Genomic DNA, 20239 nt, shown 5'->3' with positions numbered 1-20239 from the left:
TGATCTGTGACTATTTTACTAATAATATATTTTATGATATTTCGGTTATATTTTTGGATATGCAAGCACTTGATTAGCAGAAATTATCTAATCTTGTAAACTATCCTTAAGATGATGACTAGTGTAGATAAGTAACTGAGATCCTCAGTGGTTCAAGGACTTGTTCAACCACAGCACAAGCACTTGGCCAAAGTCTGATTTTCATCCCTAAGATATATTTTTTCTGTGTGACCAAGTTGTTTTTCCAGCTCTTTTGTACTTTTCTTGAGGCTATTTGTTGAAGCAATTTTATTGTATATTGTGTCTTTTCCTAAAAATAATAACTGATTTTAAAAAGTAACAAAGCATCATTAACTCGGCTCCGACCATTCTTAACCAGGTTTAGAAATACTGTATTCTGAATGTCCAACTCTGAGTCAATATGTTACTGTTCGTCTAGGGGCAGATGGACCACAAACCTTGTAACAAGTCTTGCCCCTCCTCCGAGTGCCACAGAGAGAGCTCTGTGCCCCTCCAGGTTGGGGAATCCAGGCTGCTTTTGTGGAGGCCACACTCTGCCCTAGTATATCTCCTAGAAGCATTGTGGCAAAACTCAGGGTGGGAAGTGAACTACTTTTAAAGGCGCAGTGTCTGCTCGCAGCCAGCTATTGTAAACAACACCCACCTACTCTGCTGCACTGTGAGAACAGCAGGCTTGTGTTTTGTATGCTAGTTTGTGGTTAATCACAGCCTGACTCGCCATCAGTGGCAGACCTCGTCAGTCTAAAGCTACAGCTTCTAAGGTGTTTTCAGATGAAGTAGAGTCCGGTCGTTCCTGACTTACTATTTCTTGTCTACTTGTTTCTAGATAAAAGATAAAAACTAACCCGCTGACTGCTTTCAGCCCCCTTGGGGGGGAGGGGGGGGGGCGGCAGCAGGAGGAAAGGAGGGGAGAGAATTTCAATACAGGGCCAGGCTGCCAATATTCAGAAGAGGGGAAATAAATAATGTTCAGCAGTCCAGCCAACTCTTTCGATAGGAAGATACATTATTATTCCAATTGGCTGGTATCTAATCACGTTGCTAGGGATTTGATGTCAGCTATCACTGAGCCCCAGAATTGCGTGCCCATCCCTTTGGCCGACACAATAGAAACAGCCAGAAGACTGGTTGTACGTTGAATATTACTAGCAAATCTCTAATTTGTACCGACCATTTTACTCTCTTAACATAATTAGTCTTAAAGTACCCTGAGTATTGCTGGTAATTACTGCTGCTGTTCTAAAAAGATATTTTAGGCCTTATTGAGTAACTTTTTTTTTTGCACGGCTTAAGGAATTTTTATTAAAGCAAGAATTTTATAATCCAAATCACCTTGCTCAGTCATGAGTAACTTTTGTTTTACCAGTGACTACAGGGACGTTTATTTACTATGGCCACTGAAGAATAGATAAAATGGCTGAAAGAGGTTTTTGGCTGTCAGGATTTGGGGCAAGGGGAGTCAAGAGAAGTCAAGACTAGTCAGATTAAGACTAAGAGATCAGCGGACAGTGAAAGTTCTTTTTTCAGAACCAGCAGGAAAATAATTTGGGTTTTTATTGTTCTTGTCTTTTGAAATACTTACAGTGGTTTCTTCCATTGGCGACCTTTAAGAGGGTTTACTTGAAACGAATGGCATCAGCCATGTAGCTTAGTTTATAGAGAAAAGCAGGTTAAGGAAGTTGTCCTCTGAGGGTCCGTCTGTTAGCTCTCTGTCCTAGTGCTGCTGGAACACAGACTTTGTAACACGACGTACTATAGCACTGAGTGTAGAAGATAAGGCCTTTTAAAGTCTGTAAGACTGTCTTCATCATTTGGAGTGGGAATGGTTAAATCTTGGCAGCAATTTTGTTGCCTCCTTTTCCTCTTACCAAACATTGTATAGCACTGTAGTTGAACGGTAAGTCGTCTCGAACAATTGGATATCCCTTTGATAACGGGAAAAGCAGCTTCAAGAGTCCTGGTAGCACAGTGGTTAGCATTGGGCTGTTAACCACAAGGTCAGCAGTTTGAAACCACCAGCCACTCTGTGGGAGAAAGACGAAGTTTTTACTCCAACAAAGAGTTATAGTCTTGGAAACCCACAGGGACAGTTTTACATTGTTCTGTGGTATCGCTGTGAATCAGAATGGCTTTGATGGGAGAGACTTGTTATTGCTTGTTTGCTTTTTTTGGTATTTCTCACTGGGTACAAAATAATAAATTCTGAGTAGATTTGTGACTTAAATATGAAAGGTAAAAACACTGAAGGCTTTTGAAGATAATAAGATGAGAAGATCATTAATTACCTGAGAGTCAGGAAATATTTCTTAAATAGAATATAAAAAACACAAGGGAGAAGACTCATAAATCAGATTGTGTTAAAATGAAGAATCTACGTGTATCAAAAGGTTGCACGTGGAGAGTGAAGAGTAAGTTCCGGGGGGTGGGGGGGTGGGGGGCGGCAGTGTTGGCGCTGTGTATTTGAGCCCCAAGGGAAGATGAGTGGAATTGCACCTTTCGGGGAGAGGCTGTGAGCGGTGGGAGCGCGCCGGGCTTCGGGGCCCTGGCCTAGGCTGCTGCTCTTGAGAAGGTGGTGTAACTTCCCCTTCACCAAACCAAACGTGTGTGATGCATTCACCCACATCGAAGCACACTCCTGACCCTAAACAACAAACAGAAGAAATGAAAACAGTAAAGAACTAGTTTGTAATTATGTAGTAAAAATTTTAAATAAAAGATGGGTCCTGTGGTTTGGGATAAATTTTCCCAAGCCAATGTTTTGGCTCAAAAGTACTGGGTATGTCTGTAGACTTCAAAGATGGAAGAGAAGCTGTACACTGGAAGCTGATGCTAATGACCCAAGGCCATGGCTGCAGGCCCATGACATTAAACACCCATGTCTAGACTGGTATTTGAAAAGGTGAGAGCAGTTTAAAGCGTCGGAGATGAAAATAGCGTCTGTACTCAATGTTATAAGTAAATCTCTTCATTTCAGTTCTGTGCCTCACAATTACACATTCTAGTTGGCTAGAAACAGTTTTTCCACTGTGAGAATGGTGGGTGCTTTTTATTATTTGGTCCTATATATCATTGTTGGTACAGTAAGCTCTGCTATTACATGCTATAAGCAGTTATCAAGTCACCCCACTAATGCAAAGTCCTGCTTTCAGAACCACAGGGCTTGGGGGAAAATGGGATCCCAGCACTCAAAAATTAATTCGTGAAAGATAACTTGATAAAAGTGGCTGCCTTGTTTTACACATGTTAAAGGACGGAAAAACACATCCATAACAGTAAGCGTGGTCCTTTGCCATGAAAACAGCCTGGCCTCTAACGGACACAGTTGCTATGGGAGAGAGCTTTGTTCTGTTGTGCACTCTGCAAGGGAAAGATGAAACTTTCTGTTCCTATAAAGAGGTGCAGTGTCAGAAACTTGTGGGGCAGTGTTTCCCCTGTGCTATGGCCAGGATTGACTAGAGGCCAGTGAGTGTAGTTTTGCTGTAGTTGTTACCTCGGGTGGCTCTCTCTTCTTGCGCCCAGAAGCAACAGGCGTCCATGTTCATTTCGCTCTCACTCTGGGCTGTTGGGCTGGTGACAGGGAGGCTTTAGGAAATGCACCCCATGTTTCCATCTGCACTCCACTTTCTACACTCCCACTCAGTGCCCTGAGCCAGAAGCTTGGCCTCCCTCACTCAGTATTACCATCGGCCTCCTCCTGTCTGGTCCTTTTTCTATGTCTCTGCTGGACTCACTGCCTACATGGTTATTATAGCATATGGCACATGGTTGTGAATTTTGGAAAACTAGGCCCTTGTTCTCAATACACTGTATGTCTTGAGACTAAAGAGCCAGTCCTTAACATTTTGTTAAATAGTACAGATTTTGGCAGTGGTGGTTGGGTAGAAAGGGTAGGTGGATGAGTGAATGAATGATGTGGACTTGAAGAGAGCTGTCTATAGGGTCCTACTATATATGTTATCCTCTCATTCTGACTGTTACCTGATCTCAAGGTATCAGCTTTATTAATATGATTTATGTTTTTGCAGTAACACTTTTTAACAGTGTAATAATAAAATTTCCTAATGTGAATTAAAGTTTGCACACCATCCTGGCTATTTTGGTTTTTGTTCTGCTGCTAATAGGTTAAAAAGCAAATGAACATGGCTAGGATCGAGAGCTTTTTTTTTTTTTTTTTTTTAAATATCTGTTACAAATGAGGCAGCTCTGACTCAGTGCTCCTATGGGACAGAAAAAGAATGGCCCTGTAAGGTTTCCAAGTCTGTACATCTTTGTTGGAGCAGACTGCTATGTTTTTCTGTGGAGTATCTGGTGGGTTCGAACCACCAACCTTTGGATTAACAGTGACTGTTTTAACTACTGCACCAGTAGGGTTCCTTTTGACACAGTAGAGTAGTAAAATTCTGTATCTTTTAGTTCACGAATGAAAAGTTATTTTTGGCATTTTCACTTATTTACATATTGATATTTGAACAATGCAAAAAGAAGGGGACCGTAGTTCTTTTAAGATAATGGGAAATTTTAACTGAATTCTTGATTAGTACTGAAATCTTAACTACCTTTTGAATTGCTTTTCAGATGTAGAAATGTGTCATTTTCTTTGTAGGACCTCTTTGTCATTCGACACGAACTGGCCATCATGAGACTGGCTGCCTTTATGGGTATTACGATGCTGGTTGGAATAACTGGACTCTTTTATACACAACTGATTGGCATCATCACAGTAAGTATGTCTTTCAGTGTGAAGTACTGCATTTATGGACATATCTCCTAATTAGATACTAGTCCTAGAACATTTAGAATCAGAAGTAAATTACCCATTATCATTTGTATATTCCTGTTTCCGTATAAAGCAGGTGTAAGTCCTGTATGAGTGTACATACACTTTTGTATCCTGCTCTTAAAAGTTAGTTGGAAGTGGTGTTTGTTTGTTTTTTATGACTGCATCCTTTGGTTGTAGCATTTAATGGTTATTTCTACTCTGTGAGGTGAATATAAAACCCAAACCACTGTGGTCGAGTCCATTCTGACAGAGTAACCTCCTGGGACCAAGAAGAACTGCCCCATAGGGTTTCTGAGACTGTAAATCCTTATGTAGGCAGACTGTCACAACTCTCCTACAGAGAGGTTGGTGGATTTGAACCAGTGAGCTTTTAGTTAGCAGCCCAAGGCTTAACTCCCTGTACCTTGTATAGTGTTCTAGTTGATTTACATCTAGTATATAAAATCACACATATTCAACTTCTCTTTCTCCTCCTTATTTACTTAGAGTAAATCCTTAAAAGTGAAGTTACTGGTGAAAACATTTTATATCAAATAAGTCTTGCTCTTTTTTGTTCTTATTTACTGATATGGGATTGAGTTTTTAAACGGTTGCCTTTTTTTTTACATGAAAAATGTACTTACAAACAGTATTTACTTATTTTCCTGTTTAATTATTACCTTAAGAGGTAGATAGTCAATTTGAGGCTTCAGATGTTGAACTGATCAGAGAGAAGATTGACTATACAAGGGAGCCTCAAAAAGTTGCTGTACACAAGGGACCCCATAGTTATGGATACTACCTAGACACAACCAAACACCTCACAGATGGGTTTGCTGCGTTTGAAGGCTTGGGACCATGGTTTTGTCAGATAACTCAGTCAGTTGGCATAACAAGCTTCATAAAGGCATAATGTTCTATATCCTAGTGTGGTGAGTAGAAGCTGAGGTTTAAAAAGAGTGCAAATGGCTAGTTAAGATACAACTATTGGTATCTATTCATCTAGAACTAAAAAGAATGAAGGAAACCAAAGATTTAAAGAAAAATTAGTCATCAGGACTAATAATGTACATGAACCATGATCAGCCTAAGACCAGAAATGGTGCCCACCTAACATACCAATGGTTCCACAATTGAAAATCCTGGAGAGAAAGGAAGAAAAACTTGAGTTCCTGAAAAGGACCAGGCTTAACTGGACTGATAGAGACTAGAGGAACCCCCTGAGGCTAGAGCCCCCTAAGATACTCTTTGAGCTTGGAATGAAAGTCACTACATGTGTAGTAACCTTTCATCCAAATAACAGCTTGAACTATAAAAGAAGCAGTATTGCTGGTGAATGCAGTGCTAATCAGCTATATGAGACCAAACAGTTGACATTTGCCCTAAAACAAAATGAGAAGCTGAGGCGGATCAGGAAAGCTGGGTTAATGAAAACAGAAGAGAAGGATGGAAATAATGAAAATGTTGACACATTAAGAGGGGAAGGTGGCAGGGAGAAAGGGGGAACCGATCACAATGATCTACATATAACCCCTTCCCTGGGGGATGGACAACAGAAAAGTGGGTGAAGGGAGACATTGGTCAGTGTAAGACATGAAAAAAAAAATTATCACAGGTTCATGAGGGTGCGGGAGGGAAGGGGAAAAATGAGAAGCTGATACCAAGGGCTCAAGTAGAAAGAAATTGTTCTGAAAATGATGGCAACAAATGTACAAATGTGCTTGACACACTAGACGGATGTATGGATTGTGATAAGAGTTGTACGAGCCCCCAGTAAAATGATTAAAAAAAAAAAGAAGAAGAACTAATCTCATGGAACAAGATGGTATGCACCTAAAACACATAAAATACTTAAAATTAAAAGTTACTATTCATATTTCCAGAATAACAGCATGTCCTGGCAAGGTTATGGATAAAACTGAGACAGTGTACATTGTTGGTGGACATGTAAAATGATAAAGTTGCTGTGGAAAACAATTTGGGAGTTTCTCAAGAAAATTAGACGTAAAATTACCATATTATCCACCAATTCCACTGCTAGGTATAGTCTCAGAATGCTTGAGAGCAAGGGCTCAAATAGAGAGTCGGGCACCGAATCTCATGGCAGCTTTGTTGTTGTAGGTGGTGTTCAGTCCGTTCTGACCCACAGCAACCTCATGCACCCAGAAGGAGGCACTGGGCGGGCGGTCCTGTTCCATCTTCACAGTGGTTCCCGTGCTTGATCCCGTTGTTGTAGACTTGATGTCAACCCGTCTTCTTGAGCCCTTCCTCTCTTCACTGCCCCGCTGTTTTACCAAGCATGACAGCCTTCTCCAGGAACTGGTCTCTCCTGACAGCATGTCCGGAGTATGTAAGGCAAAGTCTCACCATTCTTGCCTCGAAGGAGCACTTTGGCCAGACTTCTTCCAACACAGATCACTTTGTCTGTTTGGTCCGTGTTACTTTCAACGTTCCTCTTCAGCAATGCAATTCCAGCACATCGTTCCTTCTTCTTCAGGCTTTATTCAGTGTCCAACTTTCACATGTGTATGAAGCAATTGAAAATACCATCACTTGGGTCAGGAGCACCTGAGTCTGCAAACTAATTTCCTGGTTTCTCATTACTCTAAACTAAAGAGATCTTGTGCAGTAGATTTACCCAGTGCAACTCTCTTGACTGCTGCTTCCACGGACATTGATTGTGGATCCAAGCAAGGTCAAATCCCTGACCGTTTCCACCGTTTCTCCATTCCTCATGATGTGGCCTCCTGGTCTGGTTGTGAGGAGTTTGGTCTTCCTGACGTTGAGTTGTAAGCTGTTCTGAAGGCAAGTGTTGCCAGTTCTCCTCACTTTCAGCAAGCAAGCTCGTGTCATCTGCATACCGCAGGTTGTTAATTCATTTTCCTTCAATCCGGATGCCACATTTTTCTTCATCTAATCCAGCTTCTCTTGAGTATTTGCTCAGCATACAGGCTGAATTAAGTATTAGCAGTAGCGAAAGGATGGAAACAACTCCGTGTGTATCAATAGATGAATGGATAAAAAATGTATACACTTTAATGTTATTTAACCTTAAAGAGGAATGAATTGCTGATGCTAGGTCATGGGTGAGTCTTGAAATTATTATACTGACATATGTACAAATATGCTGGATACAATGGATGTATGAAATGTTCTAAGAGCTGTAAAAGCCCGAGTAAAATGATTTTTAAAAGTAATTGTTATACTGAGTGAAATAAGAAATGAAAGGAAATTGTATGATCTCACTTACTGAAAGACTATCTTTATTAGGTTCCCTGACTTCATTCCCACTCGTAGTGAGTGCAAGTCACCGAGTAGAACTGCCTCCGGGGCTTTAGAAGCTGTCAGCTTTCCGTCAGCTCTTTTCCTGCAGAGACACCCCAACCTTTTCCTTCACCAGTGTTTTTAACTAAGCCACAAAACCAAGCCTGTGCTATCTAGTCGACAATTCTGGGAGCAGACAGCCTCCGCTGTGTCCCTGGGAGCCCCTGATGGGTTGGGGCTACTCACCTGTGGTTAGCAGCTGAGTCCCGCTCCACGCAGAGACCTCCAAGCTCAACTGCCATCGCGTCAGTTCGGACTCTCTCTTAACCCCCAGGCCCTTTTATTTCTCTCCCCTTTGCTTTCCCTTTGATGATTAGCTGCTCTTTAAGGCCCGGCAGCTGGTAGGACTTCTTGATTATTCTTGTGGTTTATAAGAAGAAAAATCCAATGTTCCTATTGATTGTAGAAGATAACAAGATAATCATAGTAATGATATTCTGAAGTCATTCTAGACCTAGCATGAACAGATTATTGGTGACCTAGATAAAATAATTTGAAATCATTCCCACGGTTTCTGTTGAGGAGACTAATCTGAAGCCCAGTTTTAAAAAACGATTTCAGAATATTTTTAGATTTAATATTAAAGAGTTAAATAAACGTTTTCTTTGTTTTCATTTTTACTATGGTTAGCATTGGCATTAAAATGTGATTTTCAGGGCGGCCCCTTTCATTTATTTTCAGGGGGCAGGCCATTCTGTTTATTTCTTCTTGCACAGTCTAGTCATTTTGTAGCTGTTTCTGAGTGCAATGGTGAGTGGTGCTGTCTATTAATGTCATTGTTTTGATTAGAATTTCTTTCTGAGAGTAGTTCACACACAGCCAAAAGGAATGGCCCTTGTGATGAGCAGCCACCGAGCGGTGCCGGCGGTGGCATCAGTCATGTTCGCCGTCACTGGGCTTCGAAAGGCTTCTTCAGGAAGGGCTGTCCCAGCTGCTGCTGTGCGTTCTCGGGAGGCCCTGACAGCCAGCGATTGTACAGCGTGACACTGCCCTGACAGTTTATCTCCATCTGTATGCGAGCGTTTCTCTACTGGCTGGACACCGCGGAGTTCGTGCAGTAGCTGACGCGTTTGGATGGTGTCTTGGAGGCGTGGCGCTTTCCTCCGCTGTGTCAGGGGCAGGGGCAGGGTGGGCGAAGGAGACGTAGTTAGTTACAGTTTGTTAAAAGGCAGATTTTAAACTGTCAACGTAAAATTTGGTGCCCCCCTTTTTTTCTTCTGTCATTTGGCTTCACAGATACTATTGTTGGACACTATTGGAACTACTAAAGATTGCTTAAGCAAAGATACTCAGAAGTGGAAAACAGTTACTTTCCTCCCTTAAATTCAGATGCTTAACCTGCCATGTTAATATATACCAGATAAATACAGACAGAACCACAGAGGTTGTAGTAACTTAATTTTGAGGTAGTCATGTTATGTGACAAAAGGTCTCATGTTCAAAATGCTAAATCCATGTCAATGAGCTTAGCCATTAAATAGCAAATTAATGAGCTGGTTAGTGGATTTGCCTACCTTTTAATATATGGGCAGGGGGCGGGAGCAGAAAATGGTGGAAAATTTTAATCATCTTTTAATTCCATTTTTCTATGAACTTTTTCAAGTCTCCTTGTAGATCCAGAAATAATCAAGTCTAGAGATTATTAATCCTTATAATTAACTTTTGCCAAGTTTCCCACTGACTTGGTGTGGGAAATTAGTAGCATCCTGCATAATCTCTTCACACTTTGTGTTTGGTCTAGTCCACGTCAGCATTGCAAATAGGGAATTTGCTGCTAGTCGTGCAGAATCTGTGTGACATTTGTTTTCCATTCAGGGTCATTTTATCTCGGACAAAGGAGATAAACATTTTTATTATAACATTTCTGAATTCAATATTATGAAATAAATTCTAAATAGCTCTTTAAAACCTGGTAAAATCATTGTAAGTTAGAGTCATTTTTATCCCCTTCTTATACATACTTTTTTGCTCGCATAACTCTTGCACTGTAATTATTTTTGCATTTTGTAGACAGTGGAGAACTTGCTAGAAACTAAGTTTTTTTTATACCTAGAATTAAATTCCAGGAGTTAAATTCATACTACGTTATAATATTCTATTACAAAAGCCACTTTTGTTTGCTTGTTTACACATGATTTTGAAAAGCTGCATTCTGACACAAATGAGATGTGGTATCTCCAAGCCCTCTTAAAAAGTGCTAAGAAGTCAAACCAACATTTTTTGTAGAATTACCGCATATACTTGAGTATAAGCCGACCTGAGTATCTGCCGAGGCACCTAATATTACCACAAAAACTGCATTAAAAATGTGCTGAGCATGATAGTGGGACAAGAAGAAAGTGAAAGGAAGTAGAGGAAAGAACTAGGAGGCAAAGGGCATTTATAGAAGTCTAAATAGAGGCGTGTACATATGTAAATATATTTATGTATGATGGGGAAAAAATCTATGTGTATATATTTATAGTTTCAGTATTAAGGTAGCAGATGGACATTGGGCCTCCATTCAAGTACTCCCTCGATGCAAGAATACTTTGTTCTATTAAATTGGCATTCTGTGATGCTCACCTTCCCGACACAACCATTGAAGACATAGCAGGTGCATAAGTAAATGCAGTAAGAAAGCTGATGGTGCCCAGCTATCAAAAGATATAGCATGTGGGGTCTTCAAGCGGCCATCTAGCTAAGAAGCAACAAAGCCCACATGGAAGAAGCACACCAGCCTGTGTGATCACGAGGTGTCAAAGGGATCAGATATCAGGCATCAAAGGAAAAAAAATCATATCATTTTGAATGAGGGGGAGTGCGGAGTGGGAGCCCAAAGTCCATCTGTAGACAATTGGACATCCCCTTACAGAATGGCCGTGGGGAGGAGACGAGCCAGTCAGGGTGCAGTGTAGCAACGGTGAAGCACACAACTTTCCTCTCATTCTTTAATGCTTCCTCCCCCACCACTATCATGATTCCAATTCTACCATACAAATCTGGCTAGACCAGAGGGTGTAGACTGGTACAGATAGGAACTGGATGCACAGGGAATCCAGAACAGATGATTCCCTCAGGACCAGTGGTGCGAGTGGTGATATCGGAGGGTGGAGGGAAGGCAGAACCGATTACAAGGATCTACATATAACCCCCTTCCTGGGGGACGACAGTGTAAGACATGAAAAAATAATAATTCATAAATTATCAAGGGTCCGCGAGGAAGGGAAAAAATGAGCTGATACCAAGGAGCCCTTGGTGGCATAGTGGATTATATTTTGGGCTGCTAACCACAAGGTCTGCAGTTTGAAACCACCGGCTGCTCCATGGGAGCAAGATGAGGCTTTCTACTCCCGTAAACTCACAGGGGCAGTTCTACTCTGTTCTGGCTCATTGGAAGTGAATTCTGTTTGTCTGTTTGGTTTGGTTTCTGGGTTTTCTTTTTTTAAGTTCTTTATGCTAGAACTCTCCCCACCCCATTCTAGGTTTAATCTAGTTTGTTAAGATCCAGTTTTCATTTATAGTGAATCATTTTATTTGCTTCAATCTGAGAGTGTGTCTCTTAGGGTAAGATCAGACATCAGGAAAGATAAAGTATTAGTTGGTAAAATCTGTAAGACAGATAGCATTCTGTAAGTCCTGCTCTTTCCTTCGTGTATTTAAAAAATAACCTTTTTGTTTTTAAAAGAAAAACATTCTGATACATCTCTTTAGCTAAACAGATTGGGGGAAGCCTTGGCTGTTTTAATCATTAGATCATAAGCAAGGCAGAAGTGTTTTCTGGGAACAAGTTATCCGTATTGTAAGCCACATAGAGTAAAACCTGTTTCTTAGCATCCTTGCAGAATGAATTGTTCTGAGTAGCCAGTTTTTACCTCGAAGAATTTACAGATCTATTCTAAACTCAGAGGCTAGCACTGATCTGTTTGATCCTTCTCTGCTGGTCATGGGATAGTGAACCTTTTTATTAAATGAAATTTTCTGCACCAAAATCTCATTTAACTTATTTTTCTCAATGATCCCACATTTTCCTGCCTTATAATACAAAGGGCTAACTAAACCCAATTTCATGCTTGGGAATAACTCATGGTTTTTAGCGCTCCTCCTTGTAATTTGCTGTTACTATTCTCTTGGCGAATATGATGGTGCCATTGCTTATGCTTCTCCAAGTATGTTGCGTAAGCTTTAATGCAAACATGTTGCAGTGTTTGTATTTAGCCTGGGTGTTTGGCTGTTTGGTAATATTGACCTTTTTTGGTTTGCCTTGTTGTGCCTGTTCATAAAGTGAATGGTGAACTTCATACCCTTTGAAAGCAAACTTTCCTTAGGATGACTTCATAGGCAGTATCTAGTTATCTCAGGATAAACATACTAGGGGAAGGTACTAAAAGCGTATAGACGCATTTTCCAGATGAAATCTAAATCTAGTTAATGTCTTAGCCTCATCAGAATGTTTAAATGCCACAGATGAATTTTTCAGGGTTAAGATCAAGTGGTGCATATCTACAATATAAACATTTTTCATCATATTAGCTGGTTACCTAGGACTGACCAAGCAGTTGTCCTCCTTGCTTTGAAAGAGTTCACAGGTTTTAAGTGTTATTCACCAGTGTGATTTTAAGCTGCTCTTAGACCTTTCTGAGTGGCATTTCTTGACTTCTACCCCATCTTTCTGTCTCCACCTTTGCATACAGTTTGGATTGCTTTGGGACAATCGCCCCCTTCGACTCCTAAGAAACTCGTTTCTTTATAGATATGGAAACTGAGACCCCTTGTTCCCCTCAGCCCCCATCCCCGATCAATAGGCTTTTGTGTTTGCAGAAGGTGTTGTCGCAAGGTAAGACTGTTTGGAGGAAATTAGGCAGCAGAGTAGAGAAGGACTGATTAAATATAGAATTGTCATTGAATACAATTGCCATTGGATGAATTTCAAAGCATGATAAGGAAACTGATGAATGTATGCAATATAGATAATCCCTGTCTCTTCAGTAATCCTCAGAAAAGTCTGGAAAGAAACTCTGTTATTAGTCACTGATCATCTACAAACTAGTTTACCATTAGTTCTCTGCGCAAGAGAAAAATGAGGCTTTATCCTCCTGTAAAGAGTTACAGTCTCAGAAGCCCGCAGGGGCAGTTCTGCCCTGTCCTATAGGGTCCCTATGAGTTGGCCTCAGCTCAATAGTATGTGAGTGTGGTTATCTGAGCTAACTGTGGGTGTTCAAATAAGTCATACATGAGCATTTATGTATGTTATAGACTATCCATGTAATTTCTGAAAAGAATTTTTCAAAGTAAAGATGTTTTTTTATTCGTATCACTAGAAAAAGAGTTCTACAGCTAAAGAAGTTGGGGTTGGAGCTGTAGCCACAGGTGTTTGCCTGAGTGGTCCTGCCTTCCAGTAGAAGCGCAGGCCGCTTTCTGTCCGTGTGTGGGAGAGGTAGTAAGGTGAAGTAAGGGGCAAGAGGTAGAAAACTTCTACTTTAGATATTGGAAGCCTATATTTCCTCTTGTCTTACTGTTAAGTGTTTTAACAAATATGTATCTGAAAAGATTATGTAACATGTTTTGATTACTTAAATATTTTCACAATTTGTCACTTTAAAGTGGATTTGCTATTAACATAATTAAAGGAGCCTGAACAGAATTGTCTCATATTTTTACAATAGAGTGTATAGACAGCAAATTAATTGTATTCTAGAAAGTGACTCTTCTGTTAAAACAGAAAAATGGGTTTTATTTTTTTAATCAAAGAGCACTAGTCAGTTATCTTCAATTTTCAGATCAGCAACTGTTACACAATGGTGAGTTTATGGACCACCTCGTTGAATTTATTATTTCTCTTAACAGAAGTCTACACCAATAGCATTTTGTTCAGGGCAGTTTTCTATCAAGTAATGTCTTGCAGGTGTCATTTTGGCATTTATTTTTTAATGTGTGTGAATTGAAAATAGTATAAAGAATCATTAAGAAAGCAAGTTTAATCAAAGGATCTCTTTTAATGGTGGGAAGTGCCCACAATATTTGTGCATTTAAAATTTGAATAAACTTTATTAAGCATAATGTAATGTGGACTTTATATTTCCCAAGGAATCCCAGCCATGTATGTAGACAATTAAAATTTCTTAGTGCTTATATATAATCTGCTTTAAGTTTCTAAAGAGTGTCTGGGTAGGAATGAAAATATCACAAAATAGAAATAAGATAGAGATGTGAGAACTTCTATGCATCTGAGTTGGATATTGTTTATTTTTAACAGGATACAACATCTATTGAAAAGATGTCAAACTGTTGTGAAGAAATGTAAGTATAAAAAGTAAAATTGGAAGTATTCACCGTTGAGAAATTGGCCCTTACCGAGGAAAGAGAGCTGAATGCAGCTCTTCCTTGGTACCTGCCTGAGGCCCGAGCTGGGCAGGCACACCCCAGGCTTACAGCAGGGTCTTCTGCCCAGGGCAGTGCTCAAACCACGCAGTACTAATCATTCTTGTTCCCTGTCTAACTGCAGTAAGTGAAATGATTTGTCCTGAAAGTACATCAAACGAGATTTGCTACTGAGTTGTTGACGCACATTCTGTTAATCCCGAGATTCTCCTCGGCTTCAAAAGTTGCCTTAGGTTGATTGACGATACAGATACAGTTATCTGCTATCCAGAGTTTAAAACGCAGCTGCGTGCCATAGTGAGGGGGTGGGGGAGCTGTATGTGTGATGCTGGGACACAATTCATCAGCGTCCAGTAATGGATCCCCAGCCACCCCGTATTGTTTCAGCTGACTGAAGCGCACCACGGGAGCGCTGTCTTTCACTAATAATGCTGTCTTCTGCAGATCAAGGCCCCGAAAGCCGTGGCAGCAGACCTTCTCAGAAGTTTTTGGCACTCGCTGGAAGATCCTGTGGTTCATTCCTTTCAGGCAGAGGCAGCCACTGCGAGTCCCCCACCACTTTGCCAATCACGTCTAAACAGATGGATGGTGGGCACAGATGGGTCCTCCAGGCTGGAAATGCGTTACAGGTTTTATGATAATAGAACGATGACAGTCTTCAAGTCAATTAAAATCCACCCACCAATCTTCGGCATCACAGCATGCCCCGGGCTTTATTTTAATAGCGATCTTGAGCCTGTTGTGGGACTAATGTGTGATCTATATTTAAGTTTTAAAGCATGTTCACTTTCAAATTAGCTTTCCATGGGATTTCTTCAGATGGTTTTATTGTTACACTCAAAAGGAAGTGATTGGGATGAAATAATTGTACATAATTTCTTTGAGTACTGACAATGTTTCCGGTTCTAATTTGCGGGGCATTTCCAATGTTTACTTGAATTTAATTCTCCAGGTTTTATAGAAGTTGATACATCTGCTTATATTATGTGTAAAATTCTCTCTTCTAACACAGTTTAAAAGACTTGGCACTTCTTTTTATCTGCGCTGCAAGGTTTTAAAGATATGCAGCAAAGGAGTGAACAACATTGAAACAGGGCAATCTTTCTTAGAAGTAGCATTTTCATGTTTTCTCCTTTTCCTCAGCACCAAAACCAAAACACAGGCCCCACGAAAAGTGAAACCCCAACTACCTACCTTGCTTGAAAGGGAAGACCGACATCTCTCTCAGCACGAGCGGTGTCATTGCATTTCCTCCACTTGCACTGACGGTTGTTAAAATGTTTGTTCTAAGGCGGAATTTGTGACCAGTCAGCACATCTTTTTCTTGGACCCTAAGATCCTGAAGGGCAAGAAGGGTAGAGAATTTGCCATCATTCCACAGATACTTTTTCTAGTGCAGTTGTATTAGAATGTGTGTGTACTTAAAATGCTAGTATAACTAGATACTATTATCATGTACAGTAGAAAGAAGAATATTGTGCTTCTGGGAAAAAATGTACTTTTTACTTTTATTTACCTACTGATAGATCTAAAATGACAAGTTGAAGGTTTATATATAACAGATATCTATCTGCCCAATAGTGTAGAAGAATTTTTATTGGAAATTATTGTTCGAAGTAAACAATTTTCGTGGACTTCTAAGTACCCAACTTGAAATCCAGTTTTAACTGGCCAACTATCATTTGTGGAAAGACCTTTTTTCAAGAAGCTCATGTTAGGAAATTATATTAAAATAATAAAATATAATGGTATGTATTTATCAGTACCCTTATACAGTTTTAAATTGCTAATAATGATGGCTTCTTGGAAACTATAGAACATTTGTGTGGAAAGATAGTTAGCATGCTTGGGAGAAAAAAGTTCAACTTTTTATATTTTTTTCCATTAGAATACTGCAAAATCCATATATCTTTTAAAATAAATATATATACTCAGTATTCACCTGAAAAGAAGATTTAATGACGTGTTTGTTCTTGGAGCATATTAATATTTTATTTCTAGAAAATTTTCATTATAAAGAATCACTTGTGGGAAATCATGAAACACAAGGTTAGCTTGACCAGACGGTTCTTTCAGAAACTGTAAATATCTTCTAAAATATTCTGAAATAATACAATAAGCTCTTCTCAGAAATATAGCACCCGTGCTGTTCATGTTCTGATTGTAAATGCGTTATTACCAAAAATTTAGCAGTGGCATATAAGAGTATTTATCGGTGCTGATAAGATGCATAGTAAATTTAGTATGAGCAGTACATTATGAAGCTCAATAAAACACAACATTAATATGTTTGCATCAGGTCCGTCGGTTGAACGTCTGCAAGTTCGCATTCACTGAAGTCGAGTCTGTGACAGCAGTAGTAGTTAGGGGAAATTGGGTAGCAGTAACGTAGGTAGATACTGGTTTAATGCCTTAAGGTGTGTACATATTTTTCAAATGAGCCGGTCCTTGAGAAATTGCAGGGCTGTGTGAAGACTCCTGAGAATACTCTTTGGTCATAGAGTTATGCTTCGTGGGACAGCCGAAGGCACCTCCCCAGGTTCCGGGAGGGCCTCAGTGCCAGTCTGAACCTCAGTACTGGGAACCCTAGGTGGGCCCTTTCCCACCAGTGGGTGGTTTGTGTGTGCATGTGTGTGGCTATTCCCGAGCAGGACCACCTCCGGGGCACCGCCACTCCCCCCACACCCCCGATCCCTCCTGCCAGGTTCCTCTACATTACTGGACTACAGACTAAAACAGATTATGCTTGAGGGGCAGAAAGGTGAGATACCAATATATTTGCATAGAAATCTGCATTCAAGTATTTCTTGGAAACAAATCTTTATTTTAAAATATATGCTGAGTGGCTTAAATCCAATCAAATCACAGGTACAAATGAGCTTGAATGTAGATTTTTATGTAAATATAGATACTTTACATACCTTCTTATACTGTAACTTTCAGGGTTCTCACAGTAGCTCCTATCACCCTGTAGTACGTGGGGTTTGTAATTCCTGTTAGACTACTTGAGGGACACCAGAGGGCAGTTCCTCGGGGACTACATAAGCCGATGTCCTCTCGGCGCCCTCTTTTGGTTAAGGGCTGCAATTATACTGGCTCGACGTAGATCCACTGCCCTGAGAGTGCTGGGTGGCTTAGATCCGGGCCTGTCGGAGGTACAAATTTGGCAGAACCATTTGATGAAAATGGATGTGTTGCTATGTCTGAGATCAGTCTTTTTTAGTTTATAGACATGTGGTGTGTTTTGCTGCTTTTCTGTTGATTCTGAACTCTTTTTATTAACAGCCCTCAAATTAGATCAGGATAAAGCTAGTTTGTGGATTTTATTGACACATTATCCTGGGAAGATAATTCATAAGAATTAGACATACGTTTATTTAAAAATTGCCAGTTTTTATCAAACAGATGGTGTGTGTTGGGGCGGGGGGGAGGGGGAGGGGCGCACAGCTGCAAGCAGGCACGCCCTGCGCTCAACCACTAAGGAGAGGGCTGAGTCCTCTGGGGTTGTCAGTGCCATAGGGGCCCTGGGGGATCTGTGCACGACAAGAAACCATGGCCTGGTCCTGCACCAGCCTCACAACTGTCCTTACGTTTGAGCCCTTACGTGTCACTCTGTATTGTTGGGGGTCTTCCTCTTTTTCAGTGTCCTCTTCTTTTCCAAGCATGATGTCCTTCTCCAGGCTGGTCTTCCAGAGCACCAGACCAAGTCTTGCCATCCTAGCTTCTGAGGAGCATTCTGGCTGTACTGCTTCATGTTTGTTTTGTCTTGTGTTTTGGGGTTTGCTTGTTTCATTTTATCAGAGGTATGCCTTAGCTGTAGTAGCCCATCCAGTGTATTTTGGGATTACCATGAAAACGGTGACAGAGCAGTGACTGGTGTGATCTGCATGCTGGACTAAAGTGCTTTTTAAACACTCCATTTCACTCGAAACAAAATGAACATGAACAAGTTTGACATCAGTGAAGCCGCTTATGGGACTTCTTAAAAAAGAATAGCACTGCTCTAGATACTGCAGGTTAGACCTACTGAACAATTATATTTTCTGTTGTTCTTTTCTGCAAATAGAAATGTCTGTGGGTGCAGCATGGTCTGAAACTTGTTGACAAACTCGACTTGAGTTTGGAATCCCCCAAACAGTAGCCATTGAATTTATAGAGCTCTCTGTCTTTGGTAACCCAGACAAGGTTTAAAAATACTAAGTGAGCTGGTGGTCCATTATAAGAAAAACATGTGTTTTTGCCTAAGAATTGTATGAATATTTCTTGTTAACTTAGACACTTTAAGTTGCAGCTGAACATTACGCAGTGGCAGAGAACGTAAGCACACCCTGAGTTCACAATCACAGCTGTCTGAACACTTCGGCCAGAGTGAACAGTGCATTTCTGCGAGGGTTTTAGTTGTCATTTTTCTCTATGATTAATGATTGCCTATAGCTAATGTTTATCAACCATGACTAGTTAGCAAAAATACATTTTCTGCAGAACTTATTTGGGAGCTACTCTTATTGTGAAAATGGACAGTTTCCAATCCTGAAGCTTGAACAAGCATGGAGACAAACAATACATTTGTCTGCGTGTTCATCATGGGACAGTTTGAGTGCTCACACACGTATTGCATAGCTGAGCACTATAACCGCGTGGGGTGGCAGGTCCTGTTGAGCAATGAGTTACACAGTTCCTGGAGGAGCTGCTGGGCTCTCTATCTCTGGCTGCTTGACCTTGCTTAGCCAGGTCTCCTAAACTGCAAGCAGACCTCGGAGGCTGCATTCCGTTTAGACCACAACAGTCGGACTGGTGTCTCAATAAAGCGGGTCCCAAGTGTTTGTTGTTGTTGTCTCCCCAGTGTGTATAAATGTAGGTGTACACTTGACTTCCCGTCTTTGCAGTATAATCAATAGCACTGTGAGATGGTTTTAAATATTGTGAGACTCACCAAAGTGTGACACCTCGCAAAGGCAGCACATGCTGCTGGAAAACCGGCACTGCAAGGTGTGCTGGGTGTGGGCTTGCTTCGAACCTTCAGTCTGGCTTGTTTTTAAAGGCAGTATCTGCAGAGCGCAGGAGAGCAGCACAGTAAGACAAGGGGGGGCCTGTGGAGTTCCTTCATTACTTTTTTGATCATGCCTCTAACATGTATTTATTGGTCAGCTTTCCATTTACAAACTTCAGGTGATATACTAATAGATACAGGTATTTGATTTTTGCCCAACTCTGCCATTACTACTCTAAAAACAGGTGTTGGCAAGTATAATTAGCAAATGGTCACGTATCTTTAGTATCTTCTACATTTAGTATCTCCTTAACCAATGACTGTATGCTGAAGTCCCATATTTGTTATCTGCTGTGGTGACCCCCTCCCCCGCCCCCAAAGAACATTATTTTTGTTGCTACTTCATAACTGTCATTTTGCTACTGTTGTGAACCGGGTGACCCGTGAAAGGGTCGTTCGACCCCCACAAAGGGGTCGCGGCCCACAGGTTGAGAACCGCTGGTTTAGAGGGCACAGACCGGGTGGTATTTGTTCTGTTGTTCTTGGGCTCACTACGCATTGGAGCCCAACGTCGGCACCTAATAGGCGGTAAAGCTGGTAAACAGCATCCTCTGGAGACCAGGCAGACACTGACTAACCACTTCAGCAGAGGGGCTGCCCAAAACCAGGAAGCCCAAACCAGTGGACTGTGCTGCACAGCTGTGGGTCGCTCTCGTTCCAGCCAGCCTTCTTACATCACCAGTGAAGCACCCCCTACTCTCTTCACCCAACTTTTCTGGCTAGTC

General features: G+C 40.9%; 1 protein-coding gene across 2 annotated transcripts in view; it reads left to right on the top strand.

Moving 5' to 3' along the window:
* ZDHHC21 (zinc finger DHHC-type palmitoyltransferase 21) overlaps positions 1–16751 on the top strand; it is a 46665-nt gene extending 29914 nt beyond the window's left edge. For both annotated transcript variants that reach the window (XM_004706537.2, XM_045289234.1), the window contains 3 exons: positions 4625–4741; positions 14340–14383; positions 14909–16751. In XM_004706537.2, the coding sequence (XP_004706594.1) occupies positions 4625–4741; positions 14340–14383; positions 14909–15041 (294 nt within the window). In that variant the 3' untranslated portion in view covers positions 15042–16751. The remainder of the gene's footprint in view (positions 1–4624; positions 4742–14339; positions 14384–14908) is intronic.
* Positions 16752–20239: the final 3488 nt, after the last annotated feature.

The sequence above is a fragment of the Echinops telfairi genome, unplaced genomic scaffold, assembly GCF_000313985.2.
Source record: "Echinops telfairi isolate 266 unplaced genomic scaffold, ASM31398v2 ScPeMD7_25;HRSCAF=90, whole genome shotgun sequence".
NCBI classification, from domain to species: domain Eukaryota; kingdom Metazoa; phylum Chordata; class Mammalia; order Afrosoricida; family Tenrecidae; genus Echinops; species Echinops telfairi.
Note: the sequence above shows the minus strand (reverse complement) of the source record. Positions and strands in the feature narration are given on the sequence as shown.